We start from the raw sequence: 24957 nt of genomic DNA on the forward strand, positions 1-24957 counted from the left end.
TCTTGTTACCTCATGGAAAATATCGCTTTTCTCGTTCACACATGGACCAATTGCTTTTGAAATTTTCAGTGGTTAATAATTGCAATTTTCGCTTGGAGGCTATTACTTTTATTCAAATTTTCAATGAATTCTATGAGATCTGATACTTCATCCATCATTTTGCTATATTCACAGAAACACGGTTTTTAATCCGTCAAGCGGCCGCTTCAGATTCAAACTCGACGCTACACAAACTTTGTTTTGGACCTCTTGTCAATATATTTGAGCATCGCTCTCTTGTTCATCTTCCAGAAGCTCCAGTCGCATATTACCAACATTTTTCTAGATAATGCTAAGTACAATCTCCTTATGAAACACTGCAAGACTGCGAAATATCTGTTATTTATTTTAAAAAAATGATTGAAACCTAGTTAGGACAAGCAGCATTCAGAGATACAATCCATTTAGTGGATGAATCACTGAAACAAAGAGGAATGCAAATTCTAGTTATAAAATCAAATTTACTCTACACATTATTTTGATGATAATAATGATGATATTGTATAAATATCACTAATATACCGACAAAAATAGGAAACAACAGTATAGTTTTTCAGTTTCTTCACTAGATTTTGACATATTACAGTCTTCTCACAATCTCAATCTGGGTGGACTCAGCACCGGATTGTTCAGGTTACAACTATCCTCAAAGTGTTTGCTAGTTTGGCAACAATGTTAAAGCTCCTAATAGAGAGGCAGCCTTGTCATACACATTACACCATTCTCCCTTCCTGGGCTGCCTTTTTCATGCCCGGCCGGATGATTATCATCCTTGGCGTTTTTTTTTACTCTCCTTTTTCTTGTCATCTGTGATCGTGGCACGGTTCGCTTATAACAGATGATCTTGCCGATTTATAATCGCTTGATGAAGATGAACCCTGTGATGTTCGAGATTCTTTCGATGGTGAATCTAAGGGTGTTTTGTTTTCACGATTTTTTCTTTTGACACTTTTCACTCTTCCATGTAGAGGATCGTCTGAAATTTTTTTAATAAAATTATAAAACTTTCCATTTGCAAATTCCAATATTTAGGTTTTAGGAATAATTTAGATCCTTTGCAACTTCAATGATCATGAATGATGATAGATTGTAGACAACTAGTATGCAAAAGGGGAGCTTGCAACTAAAATTGGGTATATGGCGTCACATTTCCCAGTACCATGACACTAACAACTGATATGGGCACGGCAAATTGCAGTCAAAATGTACCTCTCCTCCAGTGCTCTGTGGCCCCCTTGGGGAACCGCAGTTGGTGGTATTGGATTGTACTATATTAATGTTGAAAGTTAGAATACTTCAACCCATTCAAAATTTAATTCTGCTAGCTGTAAAGGACAGTCGATACTAAAATTTATATTGATTCAGGTAACACCTACCTCCATCCGAACTTCCTGATGATCTGTCCAAGCTTTTATTGGAACCATGGAAATCAGTGTTATCAGTAACAGGTGCTGATGGAGCTTTTTGCGACTTTTGAGCCTTATTTTTTCCTTTTTTACTAAAGGAATATTCTGGAACATCAGAGGTCGGTACTTTTGTGGGAACTTTAGAAAGGGCACCTTGTTTATTATGATGGTGATGATGACTGTGTTCTTGTGTGTTTGGGTTTTCAAATGAAGACAGTGGGTTATCATTTGAAGCTAATAATGTATCATCTTGTTGAAGAGTCATACTGGATCCTTTCACAGTTGAATCGCTATCGCGATCTTCTGAAGAGTTTTGGCCGAAACTTCGCAAACTAGCTTGGCTTGGTTGCTCTGTTAAAGGTTTTTTTTTGCTATCTACTACAGTAAAAGGAGAAGGTGCCCTCGCTTTAGGGGCAATATGACTATTATTAGGCGTTGAGGTCATGTAACGCACATGTGGCGAGCTATCAGCGCTAGGCTTGCTGCTGTCCGGCTCAAAAAAAGCACGCCTGCTTTCGGCGATTTTTAAGCTGCTTGTGCTTGGTGCTGGAGTATTTTCAAATGTTTTTGCTGGTGAGAAGTTCTCCTCGGCAGGATGAAATGCTTCGGCATCTGTTGTTATTGTTGCTGTATTTTCACTGTCATCTAAAATATCAATGATTTCATCTTGATCTGTAGAAACCATGCCCGATTGATTGGGCTTCAGTTGAATCGTCCATGATCCTTGTTTGTTTCTTTGTAAAGTACTGCATCTGAAATAGTATTAAGAGTTAAGACGTTAATAAAAGATAATATATCGATAACACATCTAAATAGATGGTTCTAGGATATTGTGCATTGAACTGCAAGTGTCCCTTCCCTGTTCATTCAACTTCTGTTTTGGATCAGTAGATGGCAGTTGCCATGAGGACGCTAATATTAGAGTGATAAACGAGATCAACGAATCACTTTCCATGGAATATTAATGCATTTGTAAGCCTGCAGATTATAGCTTAACTTATTCCGAAAAACTATTCACTTAAAATTAAAAATCTTCCAAAATTTTACCTTGTCTCTAAGATTACACGATTACACAAAGCTAGACCATGATCTATTTGTTTACAAACACGCAAACTACCACATAGAAATAGATTTAACCTATTTTTGAAAATATCATACATGCTAAAATAAATATGAAAAAGGAGTGATTTCAAAGTGCATTCAATTCAGATTTCTTTTCAGTTAGCATATGCATGTGTGCACAACTACACTAAGTGGGAATGAACTTTACGCATCATGTAAACCAAGATCACTATAACGACAAAAAACCTACTTCAATTTCTTTCCTCCAAACACAACATAAAGTTCTGATCCGGGCATAGATTTAGTTCGAGCTGGTGGAACACGTTTCCGACCTGTAGTTTCACGAATCGAACCAGCCTGCTCTCGTGCAGGTAATTCATCAGAAACTGCATCAGCATTATCATCATCAATGTAATCCATGGTCTCCCTTTCATCTAAAGTTTGGGAAAATTAAATTATATTTCTTTTGTGAAAAGTAGCTTGCTAATGTTATCAAAACTTGTTAGTGGTTCGAGCATTAGACCAGACTATGGTGAAATCGCAGTTGCAAATATCTAGTTTAAGCCTCATGTGCAGCATCACACCAAGAATGTTATGTAATTGCGTAGTCAATGCCGATCCCCGTCATACCAAAAATGGCAGCCCCTGTATCAGAGATTCTTGGAGTGAGAAAAGAACAACTCATGAGAATTAATTAAGTTAACATTTTTTGACTGAAACCTTATGTCACAAATGGTGAGTTACAATAAATAGAAATATTTATTCGATATGGCAAAAAAATTATAAACAAAATAATGAGATGACTCACTGAGGAAATCTAAACTTTTCGCATTCCGCTGACTGGCAGTTGGTAAGTCAGTTGAATTGTTATCAGGATCGGCTGAAAACACAAATATATAAAATTAAGGTTCGAACAACTTCAGTTTTCAGTAATGGGGTGCTTTCACAACTACTCTCAATAAACCCCGCAAAGGAAGAATCTTTTTGGTTATACATTGCATAACAATTTATTACAATTTGGGTAAAGTGGTAGGCATGGGTTGGAACCAGAAATCCTAAACCTGCGGAGCCAATTCTCAAGCATGAAGTTAATTTCTAAACTGTACATCATAGAATGTATGAATGATTTGATGCACAAATTCTAACTTACAATCCTCGGGTGGTGGCTGTTGATTAGTTGATAACAAAGGTCTGCTTGCCCGATCATCGAATTCGCTTTGTATTCTTGGGTGTCTCGCATTATTGTTATTCGTTTTGTTATCTTGATTCATAGCCGTAGTTGCAACACCATCAATAGCAGGTGGTGTCAATTTGCTGAATAACAAAATTTATATAAATTTACATGATAATGGAACTTAGATATATACACAAAGAAATATAGCTTTGTATAAAAAATATAAATTATATGAGAATTGTGCTCACCTTTCAGCATCCTCCTTTGTTCTGTATTTTTTATTCATTTTCTTTCGTCGGCACACCAGAAAAACGATCAGAAATATGATCACAGTTACAAAGACCGCAACCAGAGCTGAAAACAAAATAATATATATTTTTGAGTTATATGTCATCTGAATGAATGAAAATACAATGACGACACATGGCACATTGTGCAAAACGTTCATGATCCACGGCCCTCTTCTGAAGCGGATGGGGGTCGAAGGTCAAGTTTGAGAAACCTTGATCTAAACCCAAGCTGACTTGGAACAATTGACTACTAAACTGGTAACAAACTGAGCTATAAATTGGGTGATTCACAAATAACTAAGCTGTCTAGAAGCTTTGTTTTCCCCTGGAATGAATCAGAAAAACTCTATTTCAATTAACTTACCAAATGTAATATTCATTATTCCCATATTGATAGGTGCTGGAGTCGTTGTGGGTTGTTTTGTCACTTCACCGGTACCTCCTTCAGTCGTGCTACCTCTACCTATTGTTGGTGGACTACTGCTTCTGGGAGTCACTGAATTGAATAAAAATAATGATATTTAATACAAGCCTTTAATAAAATAAGTTTACTTATTTTAGTTGGAGTTGAAATCAAAGCATACCTGTTACAATAGGTGGTATGAAAGTTGAAGATTTAACGTCGTAAATTGTGACATTTACTATCGATGATTTCACTGAGTACTCGCACTCGTATTTCGCCACATCATGTTTCTGGTCGAAGTTTGATATTTCCAGCTGACCATCCATAGTAATTCTATATTTTCCTGGAACATCTGAAAAAAAATGGAAAAATTTGAAATGAGTGAAATTACAGAATAAAATTTATCCCAATTCCATCCATCCATGGTAATTCAATACCAGAAGTAGCAATGCACATTATTTTTTTGTAGTTAAATTATACTGAATTTGGGGGTAATCTAACAAGTTGAAGAAAACAATTTGTGTTACAATAGCTTAGAAAAGCTTTTCTTTGAGATGAGATTCTTTCAATGAGAGAGCTGCCAGGCTGCCCTTAATACTTGTTTAAAAAAATTTTCAAATGTTCGACTTTGGACAAAGTTGAAAAAAATAATTGTGTTTACTGATCACACATAATGCAGTCAATGTGATTTTAGGCAATTTCGCCAACTCTAGTCCTGAGTTTAAATAAAACATTTCGAAGTTCAAAATGTATAGTTTTAACTGACTTTCCATCGTTAAATGTGAATGAATTTTTTATTTTCCTGTAGTAAAATCTACTCTACCTTTAATTTGTTGTTTCTTTGACTCATCTTCAACCTTGTACCAAGTGTATGAAACAATCGGATTCTCAACAACATGTCCGAGTAATGTTCTCTCATCAACTAATTATGAAAAACAAAAAATAATTGGATATTATCACAAGCAAATATTTTATGCAAATTATAAAAAAAGTACAGAAAATCCAAACAAAATTATTGTTCTGGAAAATGCAAATAAAAATCTTGACATACTATCACACAACATATACGATTTCACAAAATTTTGAATTTTTTTTCAAGTGACATTACCTTTTCTCAATATAGGTTTTGGAATATCCAATGTGCCACACTGGGTACCACCATCACCATGAATAATATCTTGCAGAAGATTGCTTTTGTCTCTGGATTTGATTGACACGCATTCCTATCAAAAAATAAACAGCGTCGATAATATACAAATATTGTCTTATGGAATAGATTAGACGAACCACTTTGCTACCACTTACCTGAGTTGACTTATCCCACGCGCAACTTGGATCTCTGGATAAAATACACATTCTGCATGGATCACAGAACGTACAAGATTTTGTGTAAATACTGCAGCTAGCCGTAGAAACCTGTGGAAAAAAATGTATGTTTAAGGTAAAATGAATTTTATAAATATTAATATCTCAATCAGGCTATAATTTTACATTTTTAAATGTTATCCTTTATTAATTACACACAAACTGGACCTGAAGACTATTTTGCTAAACCAGGCTTTCTCAAACTTGGTCCCCAGCTCCAAGAAGCTGCTCTCTACCATTTATGATGACTACATTAATCTAAAATAATACAATTGGAAATTGTTTAATACTGTAATGTGTGTTTTTTTTGCTTTAATTGGTTAGCATTTTATTAATAAACGTTTACAGGAAATAACTTATGAAAGCCCGTTCAAAGCAAAACTAATTATTTTATATAAGAGCAGGGGGTCCTAAGTGTTGGGAATCTTTGGAAGAGAGTCATGGATCATGGGAGGTTTTTTGAACCTCTGTGCTGAACTGTAGAATGAACAAACAATTTTTTCAAAATACAAAGAAAACAGTTAAATGTTACACCCACCTGAAAAACACCACGATCTGTTCCGACGTACAATTGACCGAAATCTTGTGAGAGTTTCATGCTGATGATTGGTTGATTCGATGGAGAATTATACTGGGATAGCTCAATAGTCTCGATTTTGTTGTCCTGAAATATATTAATAATATCAATATAAATACAAACATAGGAAATCAGTTGTTCAGAATTGAGCACAAATGAAATGACATTACCTTTTCAAAAGACACAAATTTGTGTATAGTACCGTCTTCTCTTCCCACAAACACTACGTCAAAATCTTTGTTATCTAATGATTTCACTTGTTCCACAGCAATCTAAAATTAAGTTATAGTAAAAAAAAATCTTGTTTTAAATCATTCATTTCAAATAAATACGAATGAGTAATAACCTCAGATATTTTATTTTATTTACTATTCTAGTTTAATTTGAGCGTTTTAAAGAATCCTTATCATTGTTGTAAACTGTTTGGTGCCCGACGAAATGATACAGAATAAAATTTGTGAAAATGCCCAATATTGCCACTTCGATTTTTTCTACAGTAACATAGGCTAAGGGAAAGGGGTAGTGGTAACATGTTCCTCATCATTTTGCTTTTCATCATCATCACTTTTTTGGATATTATTTACAGTCAATGTATATTTATCTGCTTACACAAACACATAGAAAAAAAAGGTAGCAAAGTACACACTACTTCAATTAACCATCTACTTAATTTAAATACAATATACAATAAATAAAAAAAAGTAATACCAACCTTCGTAAATTTAGCACCATTTTTGATTAGCAACGGTTCTCTTGAAGTTGGTTCCCTGTTACCACTGGCTAATGGTGGGTATGCTGGTTTTACAATTCCATCTATCAAGCTGTGAGAAGACATGAAGTGAAGATGTTTCGCTGGAAAATCTTTACTTGTCGAAGCTGACGGGTTATCAGCAAGCATACCAGGATAAGCACACATTCCTGGTCTCAGTGACTAAAACACAAATGAGAAAAATATATTTTATTTTGCATTGAATAGACCTCACTAAATATAGACTAAAAATGCAAAATTCAATCCAGTGAACTTACTGAATCACTTGGAGCAGCTACAGTCTCATAGGAATCAGATTCGAGAGCTTCGAGAAAATCCCCTTCGTTAAAAGATTTCTGAATGTCGGAAAGTCTGAATGCACACACTGCGTTCGTTCTCGAAGTTTCATGCTGTAAAATAAATATTAAAAGCAACTTGAAACTAGCTGTATAAAGCTTGTAGATATCTCATTAACAAACAAAAAACCAAAATCTTACCCTCGTTGAAAATGTTCCATAGATAATACGATCTCTGCCAGTGACGACATCGGTCACCAAATCAAAGTGAAGGGGAAAATTTTCTCCAGTTTGGCAAAGAAGACGAACTTTCAGAAGTGAAGTCCATGTATCTGTCAAGATGTTTTGACCTCCGATATCATTTGCACATACCTAAATAGAAAAATAAGAGTAAGAAAATTTCGAAGTATTAATATATTATGCCAAACAATCCTGATCTGTATACAAGTGTTAGGAACACGTTGTTCATCGCATCTCTGATGACCCCATGTAGGTTAGCAATTTGGAACCCATGTTGGACAATCACATGCAAAAAGATTGTTGAACTCCCAGGCATAGTACGGTTGTTGGAATAAGGACTGGTCATTTATGGCTTCCTCTACAATCAATTTTATGCATCTTCGATCGAGAAATCAATCTCCTTTATTTCTGAGTGAGTGTACATGACCTTGCTTTGGGTAAATGTCCACAAAAAAATCTGAATCGAATATCTGGATAACTATTGCTAATGGCTCTCCTTTCCCCCAGGATGAATATAAAAATCTCATCCCTATATAAAAAGAAGTAACTTGTCTGTTTTAAAAATGCAAACCTGAGTTATAGTCGGAGCAAGTCCATTGGTTGATTTCATCTCTGGAGCCTCTTCATCAGAAACAAAATAAACTTTCGACATCGTTGGAGAGATCGTTGTATCGTTGGCAGTGAATGATGCGACAATAGTTTCTTTTTCTGAAAATAAAAGAAGAATTATGTCATAAAATTGAACCTCAAAACAATATTGTATTTATAAATCTAAATCATATGAAGGCACTTACTCCCATTCATGTCCTTATTTTCTGATAGAAAGCGATTTGACATTGCTTTAACAAAAGAAATTTTTGAATTCAAATCATTTCTAGGTGTAGAAAAAATTTCTCCTTTTCGTGTCATGAGATGTGTGATAGAGTCGTTGGGATCGAAACTACAAAGTGTCTGCCCGATCATATTGTCCTTGGTTATTGAAAATTGTCCCTCTTCATTCTGTTTATAAAAGATACAAAAATGTGGAAACTATTTAATGAAAAAAATATCACTTATATTCTGTAATCTGTGTGTATATCACAGTATTGTCAATATGTTCAGAATTTAGGATATATGAATATGCAAATCAACAGTTATTATTAAATTATGGAAAATTATTAAAGCGAAAAATGATGAGATTCGAGTTGGCAATTTGATTATATCCACTGGTGCTTGATATGAAAAGATGACAATTAAATATATTTGGATTGTAATGATACCCAAATATGGAGCATCTCATACGACTCTTTAACCTTATGACTTCATTAAAAAGATGTAATGAATTTCTAATTTTGGTACAGTATTGCCATTGGTGTAGCCAGCACTGCACTAATTATTGTTACAAAAAATCACCCTGAAACAGATTTATTCTGATTTGAAACCAGAAGGATTGCAAAACAGAAACACGTTTTGTCAGCTCAAAACACCTTTCAGAGATTTCATGCGAGTCAAATGTTGAGTAATTGTTACAGTATCACACAAAAAGGTTGAACATCAATATCATCAATTTTTTGCATGAAAAGAAAATAATACAAAAATTTCCCAAATCAAAAGAACAAGTGCTGTTAAATGAAACATTTACTCGTCTGCATCAATAAAAAGAGCAACAAAAATTTCATGTCAACTCGTCAAAATTAGTTCAAAGACTTTTTTCAAAGGTCATTCAATAGTGCAAAACACAAGAAAGCAAGCCAACATAGCATGATTTTGTCTTATGAAAAAGGGCAATCATTTAAAATAGAATTGAAAGTTTATTGGGCATGAATTGGACCTATGGATCGTTTTGTTGAATCGTTGTTGTTGTTGTTGGGGGGGCTATTGATGTTGTTGTTAAAAAAAAGATACTTTACAACATAGCTAATGGACCTTCAACCCAATAGACGTCCATTGCTTTTATTTTGTTTATGCAAATTTCCCTTCGAGTCCTATGGACCAATCGATTTTCAATCTAAATTTGCTGTTTTTTTTTGCTGGACACAACTTTATGTGACACTCGCTACAGTTCTCTTTTATTTAAATGGAATTTTACTCCCATGATAGTGGTCATTTGACCTTCGATTCCCAGCATTGTTCTTTTACTCTATTTCTTTTGATAATTTTAACTCTTACCTCTCTCACAAGCAATCTATTCTCAGGAGCGAGAGAATTCGTTCCACAAATTAGTACATGAGTTTTATTGATGGGTTGTACGATTTGTATAAGATTGTAACAGTTCTTTCCTCCTTCACTTTGTGGAAGAGTGGCACAAAATGCATCTTTTGTTACCGGCCATGTTACAGGAGTAAAACTTTCTTTTGTAATGTCAGCTGCATAATGAAATAGAAGGAATAGGATTAAACGAGATTTGAAAAAATGTGCTCAGCTGTATGCTGTATGTGTGCTATTCGAATTATATATTATTTTTATATGGTGTTATCAGATGACTGTTTTTTTTTTGTAAAACTTGTCAACTATTCTTGTGAATTCATGATTTTACTAGAAAATAGTTATGACTAGGAAATTTCATGACTTCACTCAGAACAAGACTCTGTATAAATGCCAGTGATATATGCAAGGAGCTACTATTTAGGTAAGACATGGAATTGCCCACTGAATTTATTATACCATGGGTGAGTTATGGGTCAGGATTCAACCCACGAAACCATACCACAAGTCCAATGCTCTGTCAACTAGGCCATCAAGTCAATAATATTACAATTCAAAATTGATTGAAAGACAGAATCTATATAGATATGGCCATATCCAAGAAAAATGTCAAGTACTGATTTCTCCACAAAATCTTTGGTTTTTAATTATCATCAGCTTTTCCAATGATAAAACTCCACCTACCTAACGTCTGTCCAAAAACCTGATCTCTGGCTCCAATATATAAAGTGTTAGTATCGCTTGACAAACTCAAGGTTTTGAAATTTGATGAATACGATGGTGAGAAAGTATGATAAGTTTCGAGATCTGAAAGATAAAAGAAAAAGGATTCTGTTACTTGATACCTAAACTTACTAGGCGGTTATTTATAAAAAAAAATTCGGACCAGAGTTATTCTTGTAAGATGATACAGTTAAAGCTGATCAAAGGCCGATAGATTTTCAACTTCCAAATAAAAAAAATAAACAATGTCAATGTCACGTACTCAAGCATACTTCCTGCGAAATAAAACGCAACACCATTGATTTTGTAAACCCAAACAACCTACAAAAATCTTATATCAAAGCTAAGTTGACTAAATTGATGGAGCATCAAAAAACAAAAAACGACACATGATTGGTATTACGACAAAATAATCTGAACAAGTCATAAACTGCCACCATGATTGTATTTTGAAAAGATTCCAAAAAATACTCTATTTTTTTTTTTGCTATAATAATCATATTCGCAATGATCCATACAATAGATCACATTCAATTTATTATTATGTGCTGCAAGGGTTAAAATATAACAATAAGAATTAAATAAAAAGAATACCGTTATGCTTCAATGCAATTCAATGTGAAGTACTATATGTGGAGGAGTTAAAATGAATTGAGATAATTACAAGTTTGAACAAAAGAACTACTTGAAACACAAAAGTGATTATAGTCTGATAATTTTCAAATTTAATTCTCGATATAACAAGTCTGAATCATAGATATATCAAGCTTTTCCATGTACATTCTATGCTTGATATATGGCTAGATAATCAATAGTTAATTATTTGAAAAGCGATATCAAGGGCAAAACAAAATCCACCAATCTCATTTCACACTCACAAAAGGGGAATTAAATTAGCTGGTTATCCAATATGGTTCTTTATAAAAAAAAAAAAGAGAATGAAATCACGAGAAGACCAAAAGCCTATTTCCCATTAAGCACACATAGAGGAATCAGTCTATACATAATATATTGAAACAATAGTGATCATATATTGAGATAGACTGGTATACTATCTATCAAGCTATCTATCCAATATAAATGTTAATGATTAATGGATCCCCGAGAATATGGATATTAGGTATATAATAATAATTGATAAAGTATTATACTGAGTATACGTCATATCAATATATCATGTGGTATAAACAAAACTAGACTAGCTTTAGGTTTAATTAAAGTTCTGTTTAGAAATTATGCTATAAATTACAATGGATACTTCAAACCACTAGAAACTTAATAATATACATCATTTCAGAATATAAATGACTTTTAATATTGCAGAAGTGAAGTTAATAAAGCCAATATATACTGGACTCCTCCTTTATTGATGAACTTTATTATTATTTATGAGTGGACACTGGGCATTTAATGAAATCTTCAAAACGCGATATTACCATAAGATTATGATTACCGAGATCGAAAAGGGAATAAACTTTTCAAAGTTGATATTCTTGTCTCACAATTGACTATCAATTTTATTGTTAATAAAACTGTGCTGACATGACATCATCATAACTTGAGGCTAAAATAGGACCGTGAGAAAAAGATGATTATCTGTGTTTATAGTAGGTAAGTTGGTTAGACTGGTGTTGCAAGAAATCACAAAAATCAAAATAAAGTGGTTTCAAGAATTACTAATGAAAGACATTATGGATTTGATTATTTTTGAACTAAACTTGAGAAATACAAGATAAGAGATTGATTGGAGTATATTTGTGAAATAACCTGTTATGAAATGTATTGAAAGGCGTAGGTGAGGAAACTTCTCCGTCACCACGTGGGTGGAAGTCACAAATACTAAAGGCAAATATATGGGTGTGATGGATATTTCTACATTATTGTTTGCATTGTAAGATGTATGTTTATCGGAAATTAAATAATCAAGACAGGTATAATATTTAGAGAGTACAGGATTCTGAAAACGCCTTCTCGACAGTTAGACCAAAAAATGTCATGTAAACAATGAATATTTCATGCAATTTTTGGTGTGACGTAAAAGTGTAACATATGTGTGAGTCATTTATACATGGCCCGCCCTAATAAACATGACTAAAACAAAGACGGCTTTTGCACCATATCTTGCAAAGCGTCATCATCTAAGAAGGACAAAGAAAATTCTACAAGTCTGTCATTGTGAACTCATCTACATTTGTGACAGAGGTAATTTCTCCACAAAACAACAACATGATGATGGACAGGGCAATCTCGATGACGTCAGGAACACTTTTTTTTAGTCTAAATGGAGATAACGGCAGTCAGGTTTATGGTGTTTGACTATTAAACAAACCGGTAATTATATATAAGTTTAGAGAGCGGGAATAATTTGAAAACAGCAATGTTTGTTTGGCGCTCATCGGTGGTAAAATAAACTTTAGGAGGCATGATTGGAGGTTACTCCGAGTTTATTTTTGTGTTCGCTGAACTTTGCAAATATTATTGATTATTGAAGTTTTGCACAATTTTTTAAAAGACTTATCGATCTTCTAATACACTCTCGTCACTTTTAGCAAAAAGTTGCTTTTCACATCAATGCGTGAGCCGAAATTTTCAGCGCCAGACCACTTCTGAATTTTCACGGAAAGCTGTTTCAATACAAATCTTCATTAAAACAACTAGGCCATCTCCAAGTACCGTTGTGAGCTTGAGTGTTCGTAACACAAGAGCACTTGATGAACGCGGTAACCTTGGATACTGGGCGAGGCAAACCTTAACATTTTCAAATAGTATTAAAAATGGAATCACGAAGTACACAATTTGTGAGCATTTTTGAATAAATGCTGGATCGATAAACGCCAGATGCATAGAAATACAACATTCCGCAGAAGAGTAAAGAAACGCGCGATTCAATAAATATTCAAGCATTAATAATTATGCAGGTGCAATTATAAAAAAAAAGTTTTTGGACATAATTCAGGTAATTCCAGCGCTTGCCAAAGTTGCCGTATTAATAAAAATACTATCGCATGGTTTTAATTACTCCACGATAACCCGACGGAAAAAATAACATAATGCCATAAACCCTGCATCGTATTATTAAACCAGTACGTGCTGATCCAACTCGCCAATTATTCAGATAACATTTTTCTTGTTTCTTTAAACCATTAACCCCTCAAAATTCAGAAAAAGAAATATCCCATTTATATGTCAACCTTTATCAAACAATGACGAGATTGTGTGTATTGTCGGTCCACAGAATCAATTCAAAGGACTTCAAGACAACATAAAGCTTTTTGAATATAATTTGGGCCGGAAAGATCGTCTTTGTAATATAAGCAACTCATTTGTAATATCCTCCGTCAATCATTACCTAGGAATCGAGAATTTGTGTCGTATAGATAATTACGAAAAATATGGATTTTCATTTTTAAATAGTGATAGAACAAAGACGGAAAAAGTGCACAAAGAGAAGATAGTAATGCGTCGCCGCAAAATTTGCTTTTCGATAATATTTCAAGCTTCTGACCAGCTAAATCTTAAAAGAAATTTAAAATTTAGTTTAGCTCATTCGGCAAATATGGTCAAAAACGCTACGATTTGTCGTGGCAGTGAAAACATACAAAATAACGATCCCAACAAAAAAAATATAACATTTAGGCGTGATTCAAGGTTTGTGGAGAACAATTTAGCAACTTTGTTGATATTCTATGAGCATTAAAACAAAATAACATTCGTCTTTGAAACGCAATACACAATTGAAATATATAGACAAAAAGTACTATTATGTAATGAAGGATCTATTATCTCTCGGCAACCGTGTTTCTATAGTAAGTACAGTGAAAGCACATGAGGCCAATAATGGAAAAATACTAATTGAAACGCCCTGTGGGGTTCTACGTCACCTATTATTCCGGACAATTTTCGACTTCCAAAAAGCCTTAAAAGTTTTTCAAGTATTAGGGTAATTCATCGTATTATCGCGTCATCGTTGGTCGGATTCAATATAATATCCGGGATATTTGGAAATCGAGATAAAAAGACGGCGAATAGATTTGATCCCTTATAGAGAGTGTTTTATGTAAAACCGAGGGCCATTTTTGTTGGTTTAGGACGCACTCGGGCGTACATGACGTTTGCGTAATATCGTAAGTAGTTGATGATATTTTAGTAGATCATAAACGAACAAGAATGATTTCAATATGGTCCGTATTTATTCATAAATGACTCACAGAATCATAGCTTTTCTCTGACTTATAAAAAATCGTTCTACTCATCGTTCGGTAAACATACTCCAATTGGTCAGTAAGGTTGTGTAGGCTGTCCGCGCAATCGCGTTAAGTGTTCTCCAAACATACTTCAATGATAGGAGGGCCGGAAAGCTTTCCAAATAAACTATGAAAAGCGTCCGACAGTCGAAGTGTGATCAATGCCCAGCGTTCACTGTGATAAGCCGCTTTTGAATGGCTGTTGTTGACTGTTCAGCCATAAATAAGACTTAGCAAAGGCAATAATAGTTAACGGTAAATTCCGTCAGATAATCGCGTAATAGGTGAAGACCGAAAAACGTAACTTCTATGGCTCAATTTTGGTCAGCAATGTTTTTTTCTCGAAGCAACTTTTTAACCCATCCACCTCATGACGAGTTTTTGATGAGTGGCAAACGGGTTAATAATTTTAAACAAGCGCAGCAGAACTAGTGTTTTATGAAATGCGGTAGTTCAAATTAAGTTCCCAAAAAAATGAAGTCATCCAACGGAACAATCCATAAATATAATAGGTGCTTACATAAACACTATTTAAAAATTGGGAAACAACCGTGTATCAGCTCAGCTGTACACCCTTTTATAGTCACACTCGATTGTCCGGTGTTTCAACTTTCGTGTTAGGGAAATTTACGTTAAAGAAAGAGGATGTGCTGACTATAAAGGCAAAGTGTTTTACAATACAAAGTATAACGGTCGATCACGTAACAGTTTCGTTATAATTGTCTAAAATAATTTACATAATTCCCAAATATTGAACCCTGACAGGGTGGGTTGATATGAAAGGACAACCTTTGGAAAATAAGGAAGCATGACAGTAGTGAAAATTTCCCTATTGCGTTTCGCAGATATCAAAATGCTTTGAAAACAATGAATGCTACGTTGTTCTGCGGGGTCGAAAACAGGACAAAATAGTTCAATTGTTCGAGGTGTACAACTTGACGACATTGACGATCAAATTCAATAGGCCATTGAAAAATTATTTATTACTTAGCTATAGGCAATAAATAACCTGCTATTTTAAAGAAACCGTACTGTCCCAATCCGGATACCCACCTACTTTGAAGTACCTGTTAGTAACCCAATCGCTCACCCAAACATTACATCGCATGTTTTCTACACGCATACTAACAAGTGCGTGTAAGGGCTCGTGTTACAAAGAGAACTTGAATGTTACGGGTTACCAACAAAGCTATGACAAATAAACTGATTTCTGATATCCTTAAAAAGGCATTCATACCCGATCTGTAATAGTTTCTGACTACGACCACATGAAAAAAATATATTGCTTTAATTTTGTATACAAAACATAAGCGCAATAGTAAACTGGCTTTTTAAATCAAACGTGGAATGAAAACTACAAATTTTGGACGGGCTATGCTTGATCGTTTAAGCCGGCATGAAATAAATAATATATCGTAACTTTTTGACGGGCCGACACGCCTAATTAATAATGCGCGGTTATTCCCGGGCAATAACGACAAATTCATGGCTTTAGTAATGGGCGCTATTTTTAAACCATAAAAACAGTGTCAAAGTCGTGTCAAAGCAATGATAATATTAATAGCGCGACTTGTGACACGTATTCATTTATGTGTGCGAAATAACGGGAGTGGTTACTCGCCTCAATCGTTGAATTAAGCCTCGAAGCTAGGACCCATCTACGGCGTTCAACAATTTTCACGTACATCGGTGTATACCTAACCGTTTTATCAGCTTTCGCGACAAAATCCTGTTGTAATAAAACATTCAATAAAGCAAAACACTGCTTACATAGAAATGACTCACGTAGATCAATTTTCAGCTTTTTGGCTTTTAAACTGAGCAAAGCGATGACGAAAACCACCAGAGCCAATGTGCCGTGACAACAAGAAATAAAAATCCGGTTCCATACTTCCGATATCAACGACCGAAAATAAAGTTCATTTCAACGATGACGACAATACTTAGTTATCATAGGTGAACACAATAAAATACGGAGGTGTGAAAATTACTCCGCCTCCTTAGACAAATATGGAATAATTAGTAAACTTTCGAACAATGACTCATTTAGTGATCGTGATTTTTGAATTTGAACTTGGATTAAAAAGAAAACATATTTACTTTATTCTTTAAGCTAAAATTATCGAACAATAAATGTATGATTTATGAGAAAATATTTAAATGGGAATTATTCTCAAATGTCAGTCCATGTGAGAAAGACACATTCGATACGTCTTGATTAAGGAAAACGTATTTCTCCAAAGAAGATTAAATCACAAGGTTTTATGAAAATGCAAGTGATTTTGCTTTTTTTTTACGCGTTACGCATTATAGTAATAAGAGAACATGATATACAATATCCCGAAACAGTGAGAGCCATTTCATGGACCCGAAAGTGGAAACATAATTTTGAATAGGTGTTATTGTTCGATTGAGAATGGAACTGAGAAACGTGTTCCTGACTATACCAATGTAATCATGGGTTAGGAAGACTATAGAACAACTTTATGTGAATCGTGGGTGGAATGTAATACACAGTTCGTCCATTCATGGTCGCAACACGTAACATGGGAGACTAGGCGGTCATGTAACCATTGAAAATATATTCGCAGTACACCCTACCTTTTGTGATTGGACATAATGGACTTCGAATCTAATTATAAGGCACGATGGTTCACTGTATCTGAAAAGTTGTCAAGAAGCTCTCGAAGCAATACAAATACAGCAAGCTATAGCTACAAGCTGTAACTCGCCAGGTCGCTCTTGTCAACCTGCTTCTGAGATGGTGTGATAATAAGCAACGGGTTAGCCAATAACACGCAATGTTTCGGGGTGAGAGATGATTAAAAAAGGCTTTGTCCCCGACGAAATTCCTTACACAGGAAGATATTTTGTTCTGCTTTTGCCACAACAAAATTCTTAAAATCTCAGGCCCAACTGGAAATTTTCAACAACACAAAGATAGCATTAAGTTTTTTTGGATCGAGTAATCGAATCTTCACGCACAAACGAACCATAAAGAAGTACTGAAGTAATTGGAGCGTATAAAAATAACCAACGAGTGATAGAAAATGAAAAAGCAGTTTTTTTTTTAAAGATATATATATAATATTATTCAATGATATCGTTCATGTCATTCGAAGCAAGATAATATGCCCCATGTAAAACCGCCAATCATTTTTGTAAATGCGATAGCATGCGGAATTTCACATATTCTTATAAACCACGAGGGTCACAGAACTCTCGGGCGTAAAATAATAGCCACGGTCTGTCGTGGGATTATCCTCAAAGACCCTAAAATTACCAAGTAGTAATCCGTACTACGACACCGTATCCGTATCCTCCACACCCACGTCATTATAGTGAAAGGTGAAATATTTTTTGCATTAAATCCTTCCGAAAATCCTATATGGGAATTCATCAGAAAACGAAGGGTGGGAATCGCAGAGGTGCCTAATCTGATACCCCGCATTGCGTATCAGTGAATCAGCACATAACACCTAAATACTATAAACACCTGATGGGGTTAAATGTTCGGCCTATGTACTCAAGAACACAACAATCTTTCGATGACGTAATAGATATGACGTATGCGGGTAATCGATCGGTCACACAAAAATATGTCGAACGTGACGATGAAGATGAATCGTCCTCAAAAACCGCATTACTTGCATACCTTGCATGCCCGAGTAGGCTAAGTTACATTTTCGCGTGACAGCGAATTTAAAGTGGTGGCGTGACCCGTGTGGTTTTTGCTACGCCAATAGCAAGCTTCAATTGTATTGAATGTTATGGGAAGTAAGTATAGAATCAAAGGCACCTGAAAATATAAAATGGAAAAAAATGACCACAAGAGAAAGTAATAACCCGGGTCCAACAAACTGGATCGGGGTGTTAACTTGGATGTATGATAAATTTTCGATTTCTTTAACCAAAATAGGCAAAATTTGGAAAAGCTGTTTTGTGAAAATAAGGGGAACGTATATTTTCGATTTTCAAGTCCAATGTATTGTAATACTTCGATGGGTATTGCTTCAAATCAAAACTATGATTAGATACCAGCTTGTGTGCAAGCGACGAGCCGTTTACAGATACATCCAATTTCTAGATACCGCATGTTTACATCATTGAGTTATGATTTCGTGAGTGTCGCAGCTTGATTTGTGTATATGCAAACACGTCTCTCACCAACGCTAAAAATAGCGTCCTCTTTCGCGTAAGAGGATTTTTATTTTGCAAAAAAATAAGGTCTCATGCCACCTATGATTGTTTTCGGCAATGAACAAAGCTAAGCGGCATTTGGAAGGCACTTGAAATATATCCACAAATATCATGTAAAATGCATCAAAGCACGTCTTGGTTAGCAATTGATATAGTCATGTATGTTCCATCGCAATTTCACAGCTGAAATGCCGGGGAATTTGACGTCCACCTTTTAAAAAAGATTGAAGGCAAGAGTGTGATATATACGTATAGACGACGCATTAAAGAACTATTGAATGGGGCATGACGTACTTCACATCCTGAATTACTTCCCTTTAATGCCAATTCACGCAAGAAGCAATGTGGAAAGATTAATTGAAGTTTTCAAAGTACGCATACGCAAAAAATCAATGCATGGACGAGCGAGCAAATATCCAAGCCTTGCGCTTTCAAGACAAATAAGTTCATTATAATTGCAACCGAAAACCTGAGCAAATCCCATCAATCAATCAAATTAAAATTACAGTCGGATTTCGTTTTACGCACCAATGGCTAATAGATCATCTATCATGCGTGAAAAGCCAAACAATGTTAAAAGAGTATACTTATTATAACATTTCAACAAAATCCAGTCTAATATATTTAATTTTCTCTTCAATAAAAGAAAGTTGTCAGAAAGATTTTCTAATTACGTCAATAGTACCACGAACCAGGAAATCAACTATTTTGGTAAATTTAAAACCACATCGATATTATTTAACCAATTTTGTGATATTCGGCGTTCATAATTTATGATTTAATGAGGCATATTGCTTTAAATATGATGAAATGGCGATGTCGGCGCCACTTTATTAAATGATATTTTTTTGCACAAGTTTGCTGCAAAGAGCGACCGAGTTTGGTTGAGTATGTGAACCAAGATGGCGGACAGCGAAACGTAGTATGTGTACCAGGTTAGGGTTAGGCCATAATTCCAGGTACAAATGCTACGGGAGTCACTTGGCTAGTCCCCGACTCGTAATAGAACCAAAATAAAGAAAATTAGAATAAAATTATGGCCTAACCCTGACCTGGTACACATACTATGCTCCAGTGTCCGCCATCTTGGTTCACATACTCTGGGAGTAGCCCGAGTTTATTATTAAAATTGTAAATTATCCAAGGCTTAAGACCGATTAATTTTTGTAATTTTATCACTTATTTTACAGCGTGAAATATCGTGATCCAAGTTCGTTCAAATGATGAGTGATTGTCGTAATGGAGAAAGTAAATTGCCCAAGGTCATATTCTCAGCCTACTGAAGTGAGTCAGCGATACGCAAGACAGATTTTTAACAGGATGTAGGACTGTCGTAAAAATGATTCTTCCCAGAAAAGTATCGTCATGTCATCGGTCGAGAAATAGTGACGAAATTATTCCATATTGGCTATCACGGAAAGTTATCCAATATCCGACCGGAAAGTCGTCGATAGCAAAACCACTATCTGTCCATTAAACTTCAAATCAGTTGAATTTCCTAGAATAATTCAACGCAATAGGTTTTACATCATTAGGTAAAAAAAAATGTGAATTCGAGTCAAATTGTGAATAAAATTGAACAAGTTGCATCGAAACGAGTTGCGCCGAGATTTTATAAAGTTAATTTTTGAAGTCAACATCTTTTTGTTTTCAACAACGGTTCAAAAATAAAATCACTTCCAATCAAAGAGGCAATCAATCCATTAAAAACCACAGTTTCCTGTGGTTGGCCAAGTTCGGAGTTTGGCGGCATAATGCCCGCAACACACAATGAAAAGTGCTTTCTGCACCGCAGATCATATATCTGCGCGGTTAATCATGAAATTTACCCTAATGACGGGCACCATCGATGGTCATAATTGGTCGTCCGCCAGATCACGGAATAATTATATTCTAGTGTAAGCTCCTTCATTTTAGATTACATGATTACTGGTTTGCAATCGAACCCTTTAATTACATTTGTTTGTATAAGGATGGACGTAATTCGGCAATCGATTGCTTGCTGAATGTGATACGATGTTGAATGCCAATTGGAAATAAGAAAATATGAGCAAAACCGAGTGTTGACACTTGACAGGCATCATGAAACGCATTACTTTCAAAACAAAAAAATTTGGACATCCCAATTTATCAATATCGACTACAAGAAAAGATCCACAAAAAACTACAAAACTTGGGTTACAGTTGTAAACCATAAGTGCGGGAATCCTATCAAGAATCGAACGGAAAACCCTTGTCAACAGCAGCTTGGCTTGCTTGCGAATTAAACCAACCAGCGTAAAAACTTGTTACCGCAATCGTACAAAACAGGTGTAACACATCTCACATACAAGACTATTTACATTCATTCAACCATATGGTGACATGTTTTCTTACGATAGCAATACTGATAAATACTGCATAGGAGGATGTTGAATTCGCTGATATCTCGTATTCGTGACAGATTGACAGTCGCATATCGAATTCCAGGCCGACTTTCGCGGAATTGTCAATGTTAACCTTCAAAAGTCCCGAGTCTAAGACGATTTTATTTTTTATCATGCACGGGATACCAGATATAATTTGAAGAACGTAACACTGGCAGCGATACATGTTACCAATAATTTCATAAACATCGAAGTATAACTGAAAAGCCATGTCAAATAGAATTCTATATGATATAAGATGCTTTAATCCATTTGTAAAATCGATTAATCATGCAACCGCGATCGTTGGCCAGATGTCATTGTCAAAAATAAATCTATCGACAAGGTGTTGCATGTGGTAACAGGAAACACGGAAATACGAAAAGACATGTAGTCTTCTGACATAATGTGTCGCTTCGCACCATATTTTGCCAAAAACAACGATGTCATGAGCGTACAGGAAATTGCCTCATATTGAAAAGCGTGAGAAACCATACAACCAATGAGTTGTGGACATTTATACAGTAATAAAAGCGACAGACAGCATAAGACATATTGGTTAAACAAAATTACATCAGTCGGTGTTGAAAAATCCATTGTATAACGGCAATGATAATAAATACGAGCCTATACTTTCCCACTAAAGATAACCACAAATTCTGAACGAAGCACCAAAAGTAACATCGTCATATCGCGGTACTTATGTTGGTATAAAAACATAGAGAGTAGACTAAAATCTTTCTTTGAAAATAGCGTAGTCAATATTTGTTAAAAAATATACACCCCGTGATACAATTTACAACACAATTTGATTATTTGCTTAGAATGGTGTGATCCGATACATCAAAAATTTTCAATAAAATGCCGGCTTTATTCTAAGTACACTTATTCATTCTCGTGTTAAATTGAATTTTGCGATACCGAACACCATATGGAGTAATAAATTAACCGTTTCATATTATTAACCTGTTCCTACCGAGAATATATTTATTAATTACCGTAACTAACTTAAACCAGGGACACGCAATTCGACCTAATGAAATTGAAATTTAATCCAGCATTCCCAAGGCATTCATGTTGGTTGCCTCTGGGACTTGAATAAATCGTACAACAATAAAAAATCAAAAATCTTCTTTGAAAACGATCAATAAATTAAACCCCGTGAAGGATTTCCGATGAATCGTCAAGTAGCGTCGAATTTTTTTATCTTTGATGATCAGTCGAGTACAAATAAATACCACAATTCACAGACTGGTGAGTGAACAAGCCAATACAATATACATAATAAATTTGGCTTCATAAGGGTACCTTTGAGCCACTCAATGTGAAATCATTTTTAAAGCACCGACTTCAAAAAATACCTTAAGTTGATTTTAGCGTCAGTGACATAAAATCCGAAAATGCAGTCGTAAAGCAAAAAATACCCAACGATGTCGTCATAAAAAATATAATACAACAATTGCAATTATAGACATTGTCGCTAAAACGATGTCGTAATTGTTGACGTGTGGCTAGGCTCCCGTCGCGTCATTAAAACTTTAATTTAACGGTATTACCGACTGAGTACAAATCACAAAGACCAGACAAATAATCTGTAGAACTTTTTGAATCGAGTGACCAGAATACCATACAAAGTCTCTTTAACAGTTCAAATAAGTACAATATAGAATATAGATAACAATGGATTTGACCTTCATAAACATATCGGCAACAGTATAACGAATTGTTAAATCTTATTATGAAGCATTGAAAACTCAAAATCTCCACAATCAAGTAAGCAAATGAGGGAAACTGAACAGCGTGATAAATTGGTGTATCAAATTTAAAAAACTTAATTTGAGCTTTTGACCCTAAGTCAGGAAGCTATTATAATTTGAATTAAATCGTCAAGTACGCTGTACAGATTTTATTATGGCATTAATTACATCGCGATGGGCATACCGTAGTATTGTAATTGCCCGTAGCAAAATCTATCTTATTGTTTTGAACCTTGCATAAAGGTAATGTCACTCGCTTGATTAATTTTACAACATTGGTAATATTTGCAGCCTTTGCCGTTGAACATAAAATATATCCAGATGAGAGAATGTGTTCCATAACTAAGTCGTAGTTTTAATGTCACGAGACAAAAATCCAATATTGACTATTTGCTAATTACTATTTCAACGAAAATCAGATACCGGGCCTGAAGAACAATGTTAAAAAGCACAAACCTGAAGTCGAAGCAGTAACAAAGGGGCGTTCGTCAGCATATGATCGGTAAACAAGTATTGCTAGTGTCAAAATCAATGACAGAGGCAGACGAGCTTTCTTCATGTTGAAGTGTCCCGATCTTAAATAATGTGAATAATGCAAAAATTGTTACACAGCACCGACGAAAACATACCAAATTAAAATCTATAGTATATTATTACTCACCGAGTAAAAATGGAGTGTGTTCTCTGCAAAAATCTTCTTTTATTAAATATTGATTCAAACAAAATTCTGTCGAATTTTATTGTAATTCCATTTTCAATGGTACAAACAAGAAAAATGAATAAATATATTTCCCTTCTTCGAATGTTGTTAACGAATAGCAAAAAATAAGAACGACTCTTGGAACGGTAAAATACACTAAAAAAACTTTTTATCTAGAATAAAAAAACATGGTTGTAGTAACAAACTAACAAAATTTCAAGAAAGCCCTAGTTCGCTATCCCCTTGAAATACAGCATACGGGCTATTAAAACCTATAGCTCAACAATATTAACACTAACTACTACAGTGGAAAACACTATTTTACAAAATAACGAATCCTAACGCTTGTCGTGAATTTAAATCAAAATGAAACAAATCCTTTACGCAAAAGACTTAATCTTTGTCGGCTCCAGACTTTCCTTTCGCTATCACTATGAATCTACAGTACATCACAGCGTGTAGCAAGTTTTATATATCGCAGACCCATCTATATATCAGACACTGTGACGAATATACGGAGATTATAACCATATGATATTTTTAGCACGCTGTGATATAGAAAAAGGACGTTTGGTTGCAGTTTATATTCGCTTATTATCGTCCACCATACCTGCAATCACAAAGGTGCGAACGGCGTTTTTACTCCACCCAATATTTATATCTAATATCCGCCGGTCTAACACGAATCATAACACCGACGTGCTATCACTAATATGTTATGAAATTTTCTAAAGTTCGCGACGAAAAATTATCGCACCTGAACGACTGGGGCATTAAGATCATAAAGGTGAAGCGCACGGACTCTTTCAAGTGGTGAAGACATTTTGACTCTCACTTCTCTGTTGGTTCAAAATTGATTATGTCGACAATAACAAAAACTGACAGATGTGAGGCTTTTTCCTCTTACCAGACTATTATCCAAAAACAAAATTTAATTTTCAAACCTCGAAATATGACGACATTGTTATGTTCATTCACGACCGACGTGACATTGGAGAAATTATTCGGAACCCATTAAAAAAATTAGCCACTGATTACGACCTGCTTTCAGAAAACCTACGAGTAGTAGGTTATAAAACATCTTTTCTAAATTTTGAGATGAACTATCAATGTAATTATACACGTAATACTTTTGCATCACGCA

At 34.8% G+C, this 24957-nt stretch overlaps 1 protein-coding gene across 1 annotated transcript; it reads right to left on the reverse strand.

Annotated features, from left to right (window-relative positions):
• Positions 1–365: 365 nt before the first annotated feature.
• LOC120343318 (uncharacterized) lies at positions 366–23985 on the reverse strand. Its single transcript, XM_078110601.1, has 22 exons — positions 23775–23985; positions 23570–23688; positions 10469–10591; positions 9749–9945; positions 8395–8599; positions 8172–8308; positions 7562–7732; positions 7343–7474; positions 7029–7247; positions 6487–6588; positions 6278–6403; positions 5680–5790; positions 5483–5597; positions 5198–5296; positions 4556–4726; positions 4336–4467; positions 3930–4035; positions 3658–3821; positions 3316–3387; positions 2758–2941; positions 1416–2197; positions 366–1015 (listed from the first exon to the last, which is right to left on the reverse strand). The coding sequence occupies exons 2-22, from the start codon at positions 23670–23672 to the stop codon at positions 843–845; spliced, it is 3624 nt and encodes a 1207-aa protein (XP_077966727.1). The 5' UTR covers positions 23673–23688; positions 23775–23985; the 3' UTR covers positions 366–842.
• Positions 23986–24957: the final 972 nt, after the last annotated feature.

Source organism: Styela clava, chromosome 3, assembly GCF_964204865.1.
Source record: "Styela clava chromosome 3, kaStyClav1.hap1.2, whole genome shotgun sequence".
In the NCBI taxonomy this organism is placed as follows: Eukaryota; Metazoa; Chordata; class Ascidiacea; order Stolidobranchia; family Styelidae; genus Styela; species Styela clava.